The 13,011-nt window shown below is 37.8% G+C and overlaps 1 protein-coding gene across 12 annotated transcripts in view; it reads right to left on the bottom strand.

The window, feature by feature from the left end:
* tncb (tenascin Cb) overlaps positions 1-13,011 on the bottom strand; it is a 330,609-nt gene that overhangs the window by 39,473 nt on the left and 278,125 nt on the right. For 8 of the 12 annotated variants that reach the window (XM_043719942.1, XM_043719940.1, XM_043719944.1 and 5 more), the window contains one exon: positions 11,007-11,270. The exons of 3 other annotated variants lie outside the window; for them this stretch is intronic. In XM_043719942.1, the coding sequence (XP_043575877.1) occupies positions 11,007-11,270 (264 nt within the window). Of the gene's footprint in view, positions 1-6,114; positions 6,388-11,006; positions 11,271-13,011 lie in introns of all 12 variants that reach the window. One more of the 12 variants, XM_043719951.1, reaches the window with a different exon arrangement.

Below are 13,011 nucleotides of genomic sequence, written 5' to 3'. Positions count from 1 at the left end.
TTTGGATGCTGCCTGACCTGCTGTGCTTTTCCAGCACCACACTGTTGACTCTGATCTCCTGCATCTGCAGTCCTCATTTTCTCCTAGAATTTGAATACACTCTCAACAGAAATTGTAAATTATCTTTGTATTAACCTTATCATTACAGAATAAGTATTTCAAAACAGAGAATGGATATTTGTTATGGCTTGGGACTTAACAATATGTAGAGCATACTAAACACCAGACTTATTCTACTTAACTTTACCAGCACTTGGGATGAACAAATGTCATGGTCTGAGCTAGAATCTATTGGTATCTCTGCAGGCAGAGCAACGTCTGCTGCTTGACCTTAACATCAGAGGCAGTAAAACATTCTGATGAAGAGTTACAGGTAGGCTTTTACGAAAGACCTACATTAGTACCTATTTTCATGAATCCGAAGAGTATTTTTTGTTTTTATGAGAAACTTCAATAGTTTTTCCTATATAAATCACACACGTTCACTTTACAGCATTTTTGACTTATGAAAGGTTTCCTGGAAACCCTCCATTTTTGGATAAAGGGGGTGGTGGTGGGGGCGGGGGGGGGTTGGGGGGCTACCTGTACTTTCAAAACGTTAAACATCTTTCTCTTTCGGGAAAAAAAACAAGTTGCTGGAAAAGCTCAGCAGGTCTGGCTGGCAGCATCTGTGAAGAGAAATCAGAGTTAACGTTTTGGGTCCGGTGACCCTTCCTCAGAACTGATGGTAGCTAGGAAAATGCCAGTTCATATGCAGATGATAGGATGGAGGAAGGGGGATAAGGGGTAAACATTAGTTGGGAATAGTGTCCAAAGAGAGAGAAGAACAGCTGGACAGACAAAAGAGTTGATAAAGATCTGGCTCGGAGAGTGAATAGTGGTAAATGAAGACAGTTAGTGGCCAACAATGGGCAGTGTGTAATGGTAGACTATGTAATATAAAGGCCTGGTGTGTGGGGTTGGGGGCTAGGACATGGGAGAGTTCAGGCTCTGAAATTATTGAACTTGATATTGAGTCTCTTTCAGATGCTGACCCACTTGTCAGCACTTTTCTGAGTTGCAGCATTTGCAGTTTCTCTCCTTCCCTGTTATGCACACATTAGATTTGGATTTGTTGCATCAAAAAAGGATCATGAACTCAACTTAAACAATGTAAGAAGAAAATACAAAAGAAATTGTAAATTATCTGAGCACTTTCCATGACAGAAATTCATGTTAAGCTAATTATCTTTTATTGCCCTCAGCAATCTTCAACACACTAAAAAGACATCAGCCTGCCACAAATCACTACCTTTAGCAACACAAACCAAAAAGAAGCATGTTTCTGTAGCTATAAATTGGGATGCAATTAATGCAAAATAAAGCTGCATTTCTACAAACAAAGCTCATGGTCAATCAATGAAACAAGATTATTAATAATGCAAATAACTGTAAGAAGACAACATTCATGCATTGTACTGGCCTTATCATTTAACACATTTGTGATTATCACTGCTTTCGAAATAGCTAGTAGATGAGTGCATCAATTGAACAAATCTGGAATTCTGATTTTCTAATTGTACAGTGCTGGTGTCATTTGATTAGTCAATTTCACTGAATAATCTTGGTTTGAAATCATGTTCCTTTGAGAAAATACCAAACAAGCTCAATGAAGTGTTATACTTGAATTTCCATAAGGTATTTAACTATGGGCTACATCAAAGGTTATTGAACAATCTAACAGCTAATGGAATAGGGTGTAATATATTAGCAAGTGATAGAGGGTTGGAAGGCCAGCAAGAAGCAGAGAGTAGAAATAAATGGTTCATTTTTGGTTTGGCAGTATAAAATGAGTGGAATTTCCCAGGAACCAAGGCTGGATCTTAACCAATCAAAATCAACATCAATTACTTGGACGAAGGAACCGGGGCTGCTAAATTTGCTGATGATACAAAGGTAGGTCTGACAAATTATGGAGAAGACATAAGGCAAACGTCTTCCCACTGTCACACATTTCCAGACTTGAAATTGCTGCGACTCCTCAAAGTAACATCTGTGAGTGCAGAAAAAAACCCAGCACCTACCGATGCTGGAAATCAGAAACAGAAACAAAAGTTGCTGGGAAACCTTAGCTGGTCTGGCTGCATCATTGGAGAGAAAGCAGAGTTAATGTTTCGGGTCCAGTGTCCCTTCTTCAAAACTGATTGTAGCTATGACAAGGTTGGTGTTTATGCAGAAGGTGGAGCCAGGGTAAGTAGGAGGAGAAAATGATAGGAAAGAGAGAGAAAGAGAAAAACAGTTGGATAGAAAAAGGAATGGATAAATGTCAGTCTGGGAGAATGAGTAACTGCTAATGAGGACCATTAGTAGCTTATCATGGGATTGTTATGGTAGTGGCCCATGTGTTGACAAGGCCAAGCGTGTGGGGATTGGGGAAAAGACATGGGAGAAGGCGCTCAGACCCTAAAATTACTGAACTCGATATTGAATCCTGAAGGCTGTAAAGTCTCCAAGTGGAAAATGAGATGCTTGGGACTCTGCAGCCTTCAGGGGTCAATATTGGGTTCAATAATTTTAGGGCATGAGCACCTTCTCCTTTGTCCTTTCCCCAATCCCCACAAAGGATGCCGTGCCATCACATGGGCTGCTACATAGCCATCTCTTTGTCAGCTATCAATGGTCTCAAACAGCAGCTACTGATTCCCCCATGTGTGGGTGAGGGAACCTGTGAGAGTGGGGGCAAGTTGATGGGTTCCTGTGAAAGTGGAGGCCTGTCTAATAGAGGAGAGTACAGCTGTTACTTGTTCCAGAATGTACGTTCAGTCAGAATCGAAGCCAGCCATTGTTGCCTTGGAGTTTGTAACCCTATAACTTCAAATTTATGACTCCAAGTAGCATCCCAATCCCTCTTGAGGAAACCCTAACATAAACAGGCTGCAAAGGGACAAAAATAGATTTAAAGAGTGAATGACAATTTGGTACATGATGTACAATATGAGTAAGGAATGATTTTATCCAACTTGGTAAGAAGAATGCAAATGCAGCACAACATAAGAATGGAGTGAGTTTGCAGAATTATGCGATACAGAGATCTGGATGTCCTGGTGTGTGGATCACAAAAGATTAGTAAGCAGATACAGCAAATGATTAGGAAGACAAATGAAATGTTGCCATTTAATACAAGGGGAATAGTTTATAAAAGTAGTAAAGTTTTGCTAGAGCTGTGTAGGGGGTTGGTAAGGAGATATCTGGTGTACTATGTGTAGGTTTGGTCTCCTCATTCAATAAAGAACAAAATTGCAGGAGAGGCAATGCCGGAGAAGTTCACCTGGCTGATCCCTGGGATGTAAAGATTGTCTTGTAGGGCAAGGTTGGAGAGACTGACGATTTTATTAAAAGATATAGGATCTGACGGGCTGAGAGGATATTTCTCCTTGTTTAAAAAACTGGAACTAGGGTGACACAGTTTAAAAATAAGGCTTTTCTGATTTCAGATTGAATTGGGAAGAATCGTTTCCCTCTCAGAGGATTGTGAGTCTGTAGAATTCTGTTCCCCAGAGAGCATTGGAGGCAGCATCATTGAATACTTCTAAAGGTAGAGCGAGGTAGATTCTTGACTGAGAAGGGAGTCTAAGGGGATAGACAGGAAAGTTGTGGTCACAATCTTATCAGTAATGATCTTGAAAGATGACAGAGAAGGCTTAAGGGGCTGAATGGCCTACTTATTCTTCTATTTCAATGTAAATATTGCTGAATGAAATATATTTAAAATGTTCAATAGTAACTGTTTTTAATGCCAAATAGTAAGTAGCCTGTAATTGGTATTGAATTTCTTAGGTCCAAGGAATGCATTCAAGTCTTTTCTTAAAAATGCCAAGTACTGTTACTTTCCACCCATGTCTGTATTAATTTGTTTCCACGCTTGTGTTATCATTCTGTGAGACTTATACTGGCTTTACTGTATGACTTTGGCACTCATCAAAACAGCTGGGCAGAGTTAGTCACATATGTGAAAAATCCTGGCATTTCATCTGCTCACAGTTATTAATCCAAGCTGGAAAGGAAAACTAAGAAAAAAACTTCCTTTGCTCAGCAGAACTTAAGCCAGAAGCTACCAAAACACAGCCGATAGCCCACATTTTCATCACAGATCTTTTGGAGGTCAAGAGCAGAATGGAAGCTGAAATGGTTTCCATATCAAGTAAAGGAGCCATTCCACATAACACAGGCATGTAAAAGCCTTCTACAGCAAAGTCATATGAAAGAGTACTTAGTATTACGCCTTAGTAAATATGAATGCTATAATATTATACATAAGTGCAATTGTGTTTTAACATAGACAAAACAGTTACACAGACACACTATTATTGATATGTACTCCACACAAAGGAATGACAAGCTCTGATGCAAATTGCACCCAATATGCTGAACATGCTACTCCATGCTTACTGTAAGAAACCCTTCAGGCATAAAAGCATTTCTAATATTTTATTCAAAGCGGAAGATTATGGGCCATAATTTGCTGGGAAAATGATAAGTTAATGTGCTGCCATTATTAATGTGGAAATTGCTGACCAGTTTGATGTGAGGAAGCAACAGATTGTAAATCACACAAATTACATTGTCTTGACTGCTCTGCTGTTTGCCATGTGAAACTGGCACCTTGTGCTTAAATTTTCCATTGAAAATTTTAGTAGTGCATTACAATAAATGCATTTATGACTTGTGTATTACTTATGCAAGGGCTGTTCCTTAACTATGCAAGGCTTCTTTAAATAATAGTCACAATATTCTGTAAAAATGCCACTCTGTTTGACATTAGAACTGAGCTCCACATCATGCGATGAAAATTTGGATCCTGAGTCCTTCAGAAATGTGGAGTCAACATAGTTGCCCACTAGTGCAGGTTAGTCAGGGCAAGTCAGATGACGGAAACTTTTGCAGCAGTCAGTCTGCTGTGTTGTGAGATCTAAATGTCCAGCACCACAGCCATCCATTTTAATGGATGTTCTGAAAGTGTAGGTAAGCAACATGAATGTGGAGTTGCGTAGCAGTTGATTTAGGGGTGTCTACTGTGGGGGGTTGGGGGGGTGGTCATCAGAACATTTGGATCAGATATATGCTCCTGTAAAAACAGTTCATTAGACAATAAGCTACAGGAGCAGAAGTAGGCCATTCAGCCCACCTGACCAGCTCCGCCATTTGATTATGGCTGATAGGTTTCTCAACCTCAATCTCCTGCCTTCTCCTCGTAATACTTGAGTCCAAATATCCAGCCTAGAGGGTGTGCTGAATCTGTGGTGTCTCATTTACTTTTTTTTTCCTTTCTGTCCTCACTTAATCCAATGTACCTATCCCTTTTTTTATTTCTCGTCCTGTACCAGATTTCAGTCTACTTCACCCAATTCCTTCTCTACATCTCTCGTTTCTTCCTCAGTCTCATTGCTTCATGATATACAGAGGAACCTCAATTATCCGAAGGACACGGTCGGGGAGTATTTTGTTCGGTTAATCAAATTCCAGATAATCGAATGCTGGATAACATAGTTTAGCCAAGCATTGGGACATTGCGATCTTGCCAGATAATCCAATATTTGGATAATCAAATGCCGGATAATCAAGGTTCGTCTGAAGACAGTCAGTTCTGATGTTCATCGATGCCCCAGTGACCTTAACACTATATTACCAGCTTGTACTGTCAGCAATATATGGTGAATGGTTCAAAAAGGCAGGTCATCACCACCTTCTCAAAGGCAATTAGAAGTGGGAAATAAATGCTGGCCAGTGATGCCTACGTCCCACCATTGAATAAAACTAAATTTTAATTACATTGAAGAAGGAGGGAAAAGTCCTAGCTAATGGGGTGTGCTGTGAGAAGCCATGGTCCAGTTACTTCTGAGCTTTTATAGCAAGCTTGCAAAAGTTCCAAATGGCAAACTGTAAATGATGTGAGGACTTTGTAAAGTATTAGAGCAATCAGAGGGTTTTCGGTTTGTTGTTGCAATGAAAAATATCATTGGAAAATAAATGCCAAAATCAAAACGAGTCAAAAATGTGCCAAATTTTGACAAGCCTTTGTATGACATTGTTATATGAAATTTGAGAGAAGAAATTATTTTATAAAATAGCAAATACCTGTCAATACAACAGTAGTTGCAGGAATTGTACGTCGGCCATTGACAATTCCATAGAAATAAATCACATAATTAGTGCCAGCTATGAGGTTGGAGAGTTGGGTGGTTTGCACGTTGCCCGGTGCTGTGTATTCCAGTGGCTCTGTGAACCTGTCAGAATCTATAAGTTCTATGACAAAGCTTTCAAATGCCTTGTCCTTTCCCGTCCAAGAGAGGCTGAAGCTGTTTGAGGTAATGCCTGAAACCACTAGGTTGCCCACTTCGGGTTCTGCCTCTATAGGGATTGTTTTGGAAATAAAACTTCAGCACTTTTAAAGCAACACAACAAAAGAGTACAGATTAGCTCAGAATCAAATGACACAGCCTAAAACTCAGATGATGCTTGTCACTTAGCTAATAAAGTCACATGTCTCTGGATTGCCCTGCTATTGTCTACTGGGACCAGGTAATTTGTATTGTGATATGAAACTTCAGTTTAAGAAATAACCACACTACTAGAAAAAATCCATATCCTTTACTCAAACCCCTTGACAATAACCCCATTGCCATAATGTTTAAGACCGTTAGGGATTAACTTCATGATTCTGCAAATTCTTTAGCATGTGCTTTTAATGATAACTTTGAAGGTGATATCTAGCTTCACTTAACACTGTACAATTAAATGAACAATGTGCCTGTATTGCTCAGCTGGATTATATGGCACTTTGTGTAATGTCTGCAAAGAAAAGTCCTGGATAAAATTCTTATGGCTTCTCCTTTATGAGGAATATACAATCTTATTGTTGTACTGACAATTTTACTGCATGCAAGAATGTATTTAACATAGTTATTGCTTGTTAATTGGAAGCTCGAACTGTGCTAGCATAATACTTTGCTCTAATTATAAAGGACGTCAAGAGTTATAAATAGTACTCAAAGATACATGCATGAACGTTTAACAAATAATAAAGGAATGGCATATCTTCACATAATAGCTACTCTCAGGAGCAGATTTTTGCAGTAGCTATGTATAGCATTTTTTGTGTTAAATCTGGATGATAAAGCCTTATTCCTGATTTTCTATCTGAAAAGAAACATATTATTCAAACTAGTGAGTATTTTTGCTATCCAGATTTTAGGAAAACATGTAAGAGCTATTGGTAAGATTAAAAGATAAAATCCAAATTATAATTAAAATACATTTTACGTTTCAATGCAGATCAATAAGCAATTGGGTAATAAGAACAAGTTTCTAAAAGAATCAGGTAGAATCAATTTGCTGCTGAAAAACTCCAGCTGCAACACAAATACCTGTTGTAGCAAATGCACTAAGCGTTTGTGTTTGCTGTCCATGATAAAGACCAGAGAGATAAATGACATAATCAGTGTTGGCTAAGAGCTTTGAGATGCCAATAGAGCGATGGTTGCCTGAGACAATGAGCTCCGAGGTTTCGAAGATCCTGTTAGGATCTGTAACGTCTACTACAAAGTTTTCAAAGGTGCCATTGGCTGTCCAAGAGACAATGAAACCGTCTGAGGTAGTATTGGAAACCATTAGGTTGCTAAGTTTGGGTTCAGTCACTGAGGAAAGGAAATAATTGGATAAAAGAAAACATTCAGTACATCTGAAATCAGTAATGTCTTCCAAAAAGCAACCTACACATTTCAGCATTAACTGGATCTTAGAGCTCAACACATTTGATGTTAAAACATTCATTTTTGGAGCTGCTGATCAAATCTGTGCGCTTAGAAGAAAAATTCTTAAAATGATACAATTCTCTGAAGTCAATAAAACTCAATTGTTAAATATAAACAAAAGTGACTTGAGCGCTTTGAAAGTTGTAACATTGCAACTAATGAAGATCATTAGTAAAAGTGCAACACATGATACACAATGTAGCAAGCTTTAAAAGCAGAAGCAACTCATTCAAACATATATTTTCTTAGCATTAAGGTGAAAACCATGTTTTTTTTTGCTGAGAAACTATTATTAAATCTTAACTAAAATACTAACATCAAACTTTTAATATATGAGATCCTTGAACTATAACAAACTATTTCCTTTATTTAAAGGTAAACATTTAACATAAATATGCCAATTCATACTAATAAACTTTAATTGCTTTACCATTAGACCAGATATTAACTGAGAAAATAGTGTGCTAATATTACTGGATAAACATTTAATGCATTCATTTGGAATATCTGTTTTAGCAGAGTTCATATGTTAATGGTTATTTTGAAACGACAGCCAAAAGGCTGTCACATGGATCTGCTGTCTCCAACAGAACATCCAGGCTACCTTCTTTAATGAATGTGAATTGGATGGCTGTCAACGTTGGATGTGAAATGCTATCATCAAATGTGAAATATGACCAAATATGTCCGAAAAAGTGGAGTTGTAGAATATGAATGAAAGCGGTGTCGTTTTTGAGTTGTGAGTAGACTTAAGAAGTTAATAAGGTAAAAACAATGACTGCAGATGCTGGAAACCAGATTCTGGATCAGTGGTGCTGGAAGAGCACAGCAATTCAGGCAGCATCCGAAGACAGGCAAAATCGACGTTTCGGGCAAAAGCCCTTCATCAGGAATAGAAGTTAATACTCTGCATAAGCTGGTAGCTTAAATAGACGCTCAACTACTGTTGTGTAGAATCTGTTTCATTGCGTCATTTTTGTGGTGAAATAATTTGCTGATCGTTTTTGTCTGCGACTTGGTTGGATAACACAGTGCAACTGGAATCAGTTGGATTCTGTGCCATTGATAGTGAAAAACTTAGCAAGGCAAGAGAGTGTGGAAGCAAAAAAAGAAGTAGCTGAGGGGAGGCAATGGTCTGGTGGTATTATTGCGGGGTATTAATTCAAAGACCCAGCTAATGTTCCAGGGAGCTGGGATCAAATCCCAGCACAGCAGATAATGGAATTTAAATTCAATTAAAACAGACATCTGGAATTAAGAATCTAATGATAATCATGAAACCATTATCAGGACAAACCCACCTGATTCACTGACGCCCTTTAGGGAAAAAAACTGCCATCTTTAGCTGGTCTGGCCTACATGTGACTCCAAAGCCCCAGCAATGTGGTTAACTCTTAACTGCCCACTGGGAAATTAGGAATGGGCAATAAAAGCTTGCCTGATCAGTGACCCCACATCCCATGAATAAATAAAAATAAACTGTATGAGAGCAGTGACACGGGGGGGGCATTTTACTGGATTTAATTTCCACACAGATTGGAACTACTTTAACTTGGGGAAGCGTAGAATCTATTTCATTGTGATATTTTTGTACTGAAAAGATTTGCTGATTATTTTAGTTTCCCACTTAGTTAGATTTCCCAGTGCGACTGGAATCAGTTGAATTATGTGCCACTGATGGTGAAAAACTTTAGCAAAGTAAGATAGAGTGAAAGGAGGAAAAGCAGTAATTATCATCCAGGAGCAGGTTGTTGACTACTAAAATATTTGATAAAGGACTGGGAAAAGACAAATTAATAATTGAATGGCACATTGGTTCAGTGCAATGTGTAAAGCAAGCAATATGCTTTATTTATGTGAGAAATCAACAGGAGTTAGGCTTAGCATGGTGCAAATGTATTACAGTCGCCATCATTAATTCAAACTAAGTGGATCTGTTACGATAGTAACAGCTTTTCACTAATGCAATGTAACTCTACATTATTAAAGGTCAATTAAAGCATAGTAATGTATAAATGCATTTTATTTAATGGATACTTCTTTGAACTGCAAACTTATTAATCCATCTTAACCAAGGTAATTCATTTTAGTTATATTTTTGTGCGCATGAAGGAGGATTGAAAATAGACTTGGATTTGGCTTAAGGAAGGATATTCTATGTTCATTTACCTTGCAATCAGATATTTCAGTCTGTTGTCACAAGCACCAACAATATTTTACAAATTACATGTTTCATGCAGCTCTATAGTTTGCAATAACAGGCTTAGAAATGACTAGACTTAATAACTTGATATTAATATTCATTTGGCTCCATGGTATTGGAAACTAGAAAGAGGAAATAAGATTATGGTAATGCCAAAGATCTCATTCAATAATGAACAGTTAGTGGGCAATTAAAACATTGTAGTCACAATCATAATACTTTGATCAGTAGGTCTGTTAGGTGTTATAAATACAAGCTTAATAGTTAAATAGCTATGTTGTCCTCTTAAGTAGGGGGTGCCATCTATCAGAATTCAAATGATTTCTAGAAAATTTGACCTGAAGAGAAATGCCAAATTTGTCTATTTTAAATTAAATCCCATGTTCCACCTTTGTGTTTCATTAAGACTATATTGATTAAAGTTTCAACAACTTTCAGACACAACAAAGGAATTGGAACGTCAATCATAACCCCACCTTCTTGCTTTTAGCAAAAGATGGCAGCCCCACAACTGAAAGAGGTTATCAAAGTCCACGAGAAAATAGCCAGAGATCATGCCAAACCATTTGTATCAACACAAGATAGTTTGCCATTTTGACAGAGACTCAGATGCTCACGATCTCTTCAGGCAACAAGCCTTCAAAAAACAAAGGTCAACATCGCTAGTAAAGTGAATCTCTGCTAATGCAGAATTTGACACTTTTTCTGTTGTCATGCATAGAAGTTTAATTGTTGCAATGAGTAAGTAAAATGTTGTGACAATTCATGCATTCCTGTATCTTGGAATATTTGAAGATTGCTGCATCCAGTGAGACCATTTCCTATAAATATGAAATAGTGAATGATTTGAGGGAGGTGATATGCCATTCTGCTTTTCAGCATAGGACCTGCAATAGTAATAAATTAAAACTGGAGGTATATTGTGCAATTAAAAAATATGCAAAGCCATCAATGGATGAGTTGTTCATTTCTGAGGAAAAATAAGAAAGCGGAAAATAAATAAACCAAAATACCTGTTTGAGCTTCAGTGTATAGTGGCTTTGTTTGCTGACCATGACTTATACCATAGATGGAAATCTCATAGTCAGTAGCAGCATGAAGATGCGGGATGTCTATGGAATACTGATCACCTGGTACTGTGTATGTTAATGGTTCGAATAATCCATCAGAGTCTTTAACATCTATAACAAAGTTTTGAAAGGACTCATCAGCTGTCCAAGAGAGTTTGAAGCTGCCGGAGGTAACTTCCGAGACCATTAAGTTTTCAAGTTCAGATTCTGGCAAGGTAATAAATATTTTGAAATGTTAAATTACGAACTGCGAAGCTGTACAAGATAAAGTTCTACAATCACTAACATGCCATCGCGCAGTCTAGAAGATAATGAATCATTAACTATTCGGAGGTGAAAAGAATAGGCCTGAAGCAGATCACAGTTAACACACAGAAAACACATTGAACGCATATGCAATGAATGGTAAGTGAGAATGTAAAAGTGATCCAGGTAATGAGGTAGCATTAGTATGGAATGAAATGATGGCGACAAAGGCAGCATAATTCCATTCAGTACCACTGTGTTTAAAAAAAAAATAAAGAAATGGTCACCTGCAAAAGAGTATATTCAGTGAGAGTACGTGCATAGTACAATTGCAAAGCTACTTAAAAACATTCAAATGAGTTTGTCCTTTCATCCTGGAAAGGGAAAATTAATCATTAACTGGTCAGTATTTTGTAAAAATGTCCAAAGCAATGAGGTAATGTTCAGATGCTATTTTTCCAACCACTAAACTATAATGCATTCACAACAATCAGCTTGAGTTATTGCTCTGTCCTAAAAGAGAGATAGTGGCACGATATATATTATATTGCAATCCCAAGACATAAAATAGATCATGTTATATTCTGGAAATTCCTTATAAGTACTGAAATGTATTTAGCCAAGAAATAATATTATTGGTAATGACAGAAGGACTAATCTATAAGCAAGTGAGAAATTTCTAACGTCACTATACATTGTGGACTTGCGCAATAAATTGGATTGTAAATATTTCTAACACAAATGGATGAGGGAGAGGAGTGATCATCTAGAATTTACATCCAGATTGCCGGTCAGCCTCTCTGACAGATAGTCAATACATGTGAATGTTAAGTTCCTGGTGCCTTGCCTCATCTCTATAATTGGCTTTCAAACTCATGAGTTGGGGCAGGAAGGAAATTGGACCAGAGTCTTGGCTTAGATCCCTGTCAAATAGTCTTTAATGAAAGCTTTAGCTGTGTGCTGTTGGGAGCAGGCACAATCAGACATAATTGCAATGATATCCTATTCAGTCAAATAACCAATCAATCCCTTCCTGACTGGGGTTCACACATGGAGATCTGCCACTGAAGGGCATTGCTGTCTGTGCAGTGTGAATTAGCACCTTTGGGAAGGCAAAATAAACTGCTGAGGAAATTCTGAAAGTCTAAAAAATTCTAAAACAGCAGATATGTTTTTTGCATGCAATGCCGATCATTTTCAGCTGATTTACATGAGGTGCCTGGAACACTTTCTGTATCTGAGATTAAGGGAACATGTCGCAAAGGCCCTGTCCTGACATACAGCCTAATTTACAAGAATTACAGAATCAGCTTTATTTATGACACGTCACTGACCCAGATCCCCATTTAATGAATCTGTATGTTTGGAGTGCATCTTTTCAAATTGCTGTTCACTTTGAATATGTTCAGAAAACCTTTCAGTTGCTGACTTTAAAAACAATTGTGAAGATTTTGATTCAAAAATGGACCCCAGAAATTCAGTAAAACTAATGAATTTTTAACTCAGTTTGGAACGAGATTCTACGCTGCAATCCAGTGCAATGAGTGGCCTCACATAACTAGGCCAAGAACAATTATGTCCCAAAACATACCATAAAGTGCCATGCCATGTAGCATTTGGACAAAGTGGACAGAAAGCGTACATAAATTGTTTGGCGGAAGCGATGAGAGGGTTAGAAGTATATGCTTTTCACATGCAGAAA

The sequence above is a fragment of the Chiloscyllium plagiosum genome, chromosome 30, assembly GCF_004010195.1.
Source record: "Chiloscyllium plagiosum isolate BGI_BamShark_2017 chromosome 30, ASM401019v2, whole genome shotgun sequence".
Classification (NCBI taxonomy): Eukaryota; Metazoa; Chordata; class Chondrichthyes; order Orectolobiformes; family Hemiscylliidae; genus Chiloscyllium; species Chiloscyllium plagiosum.
This window is presented reverse-complemented; position numbering and strand designations above follow the sequence as displayed.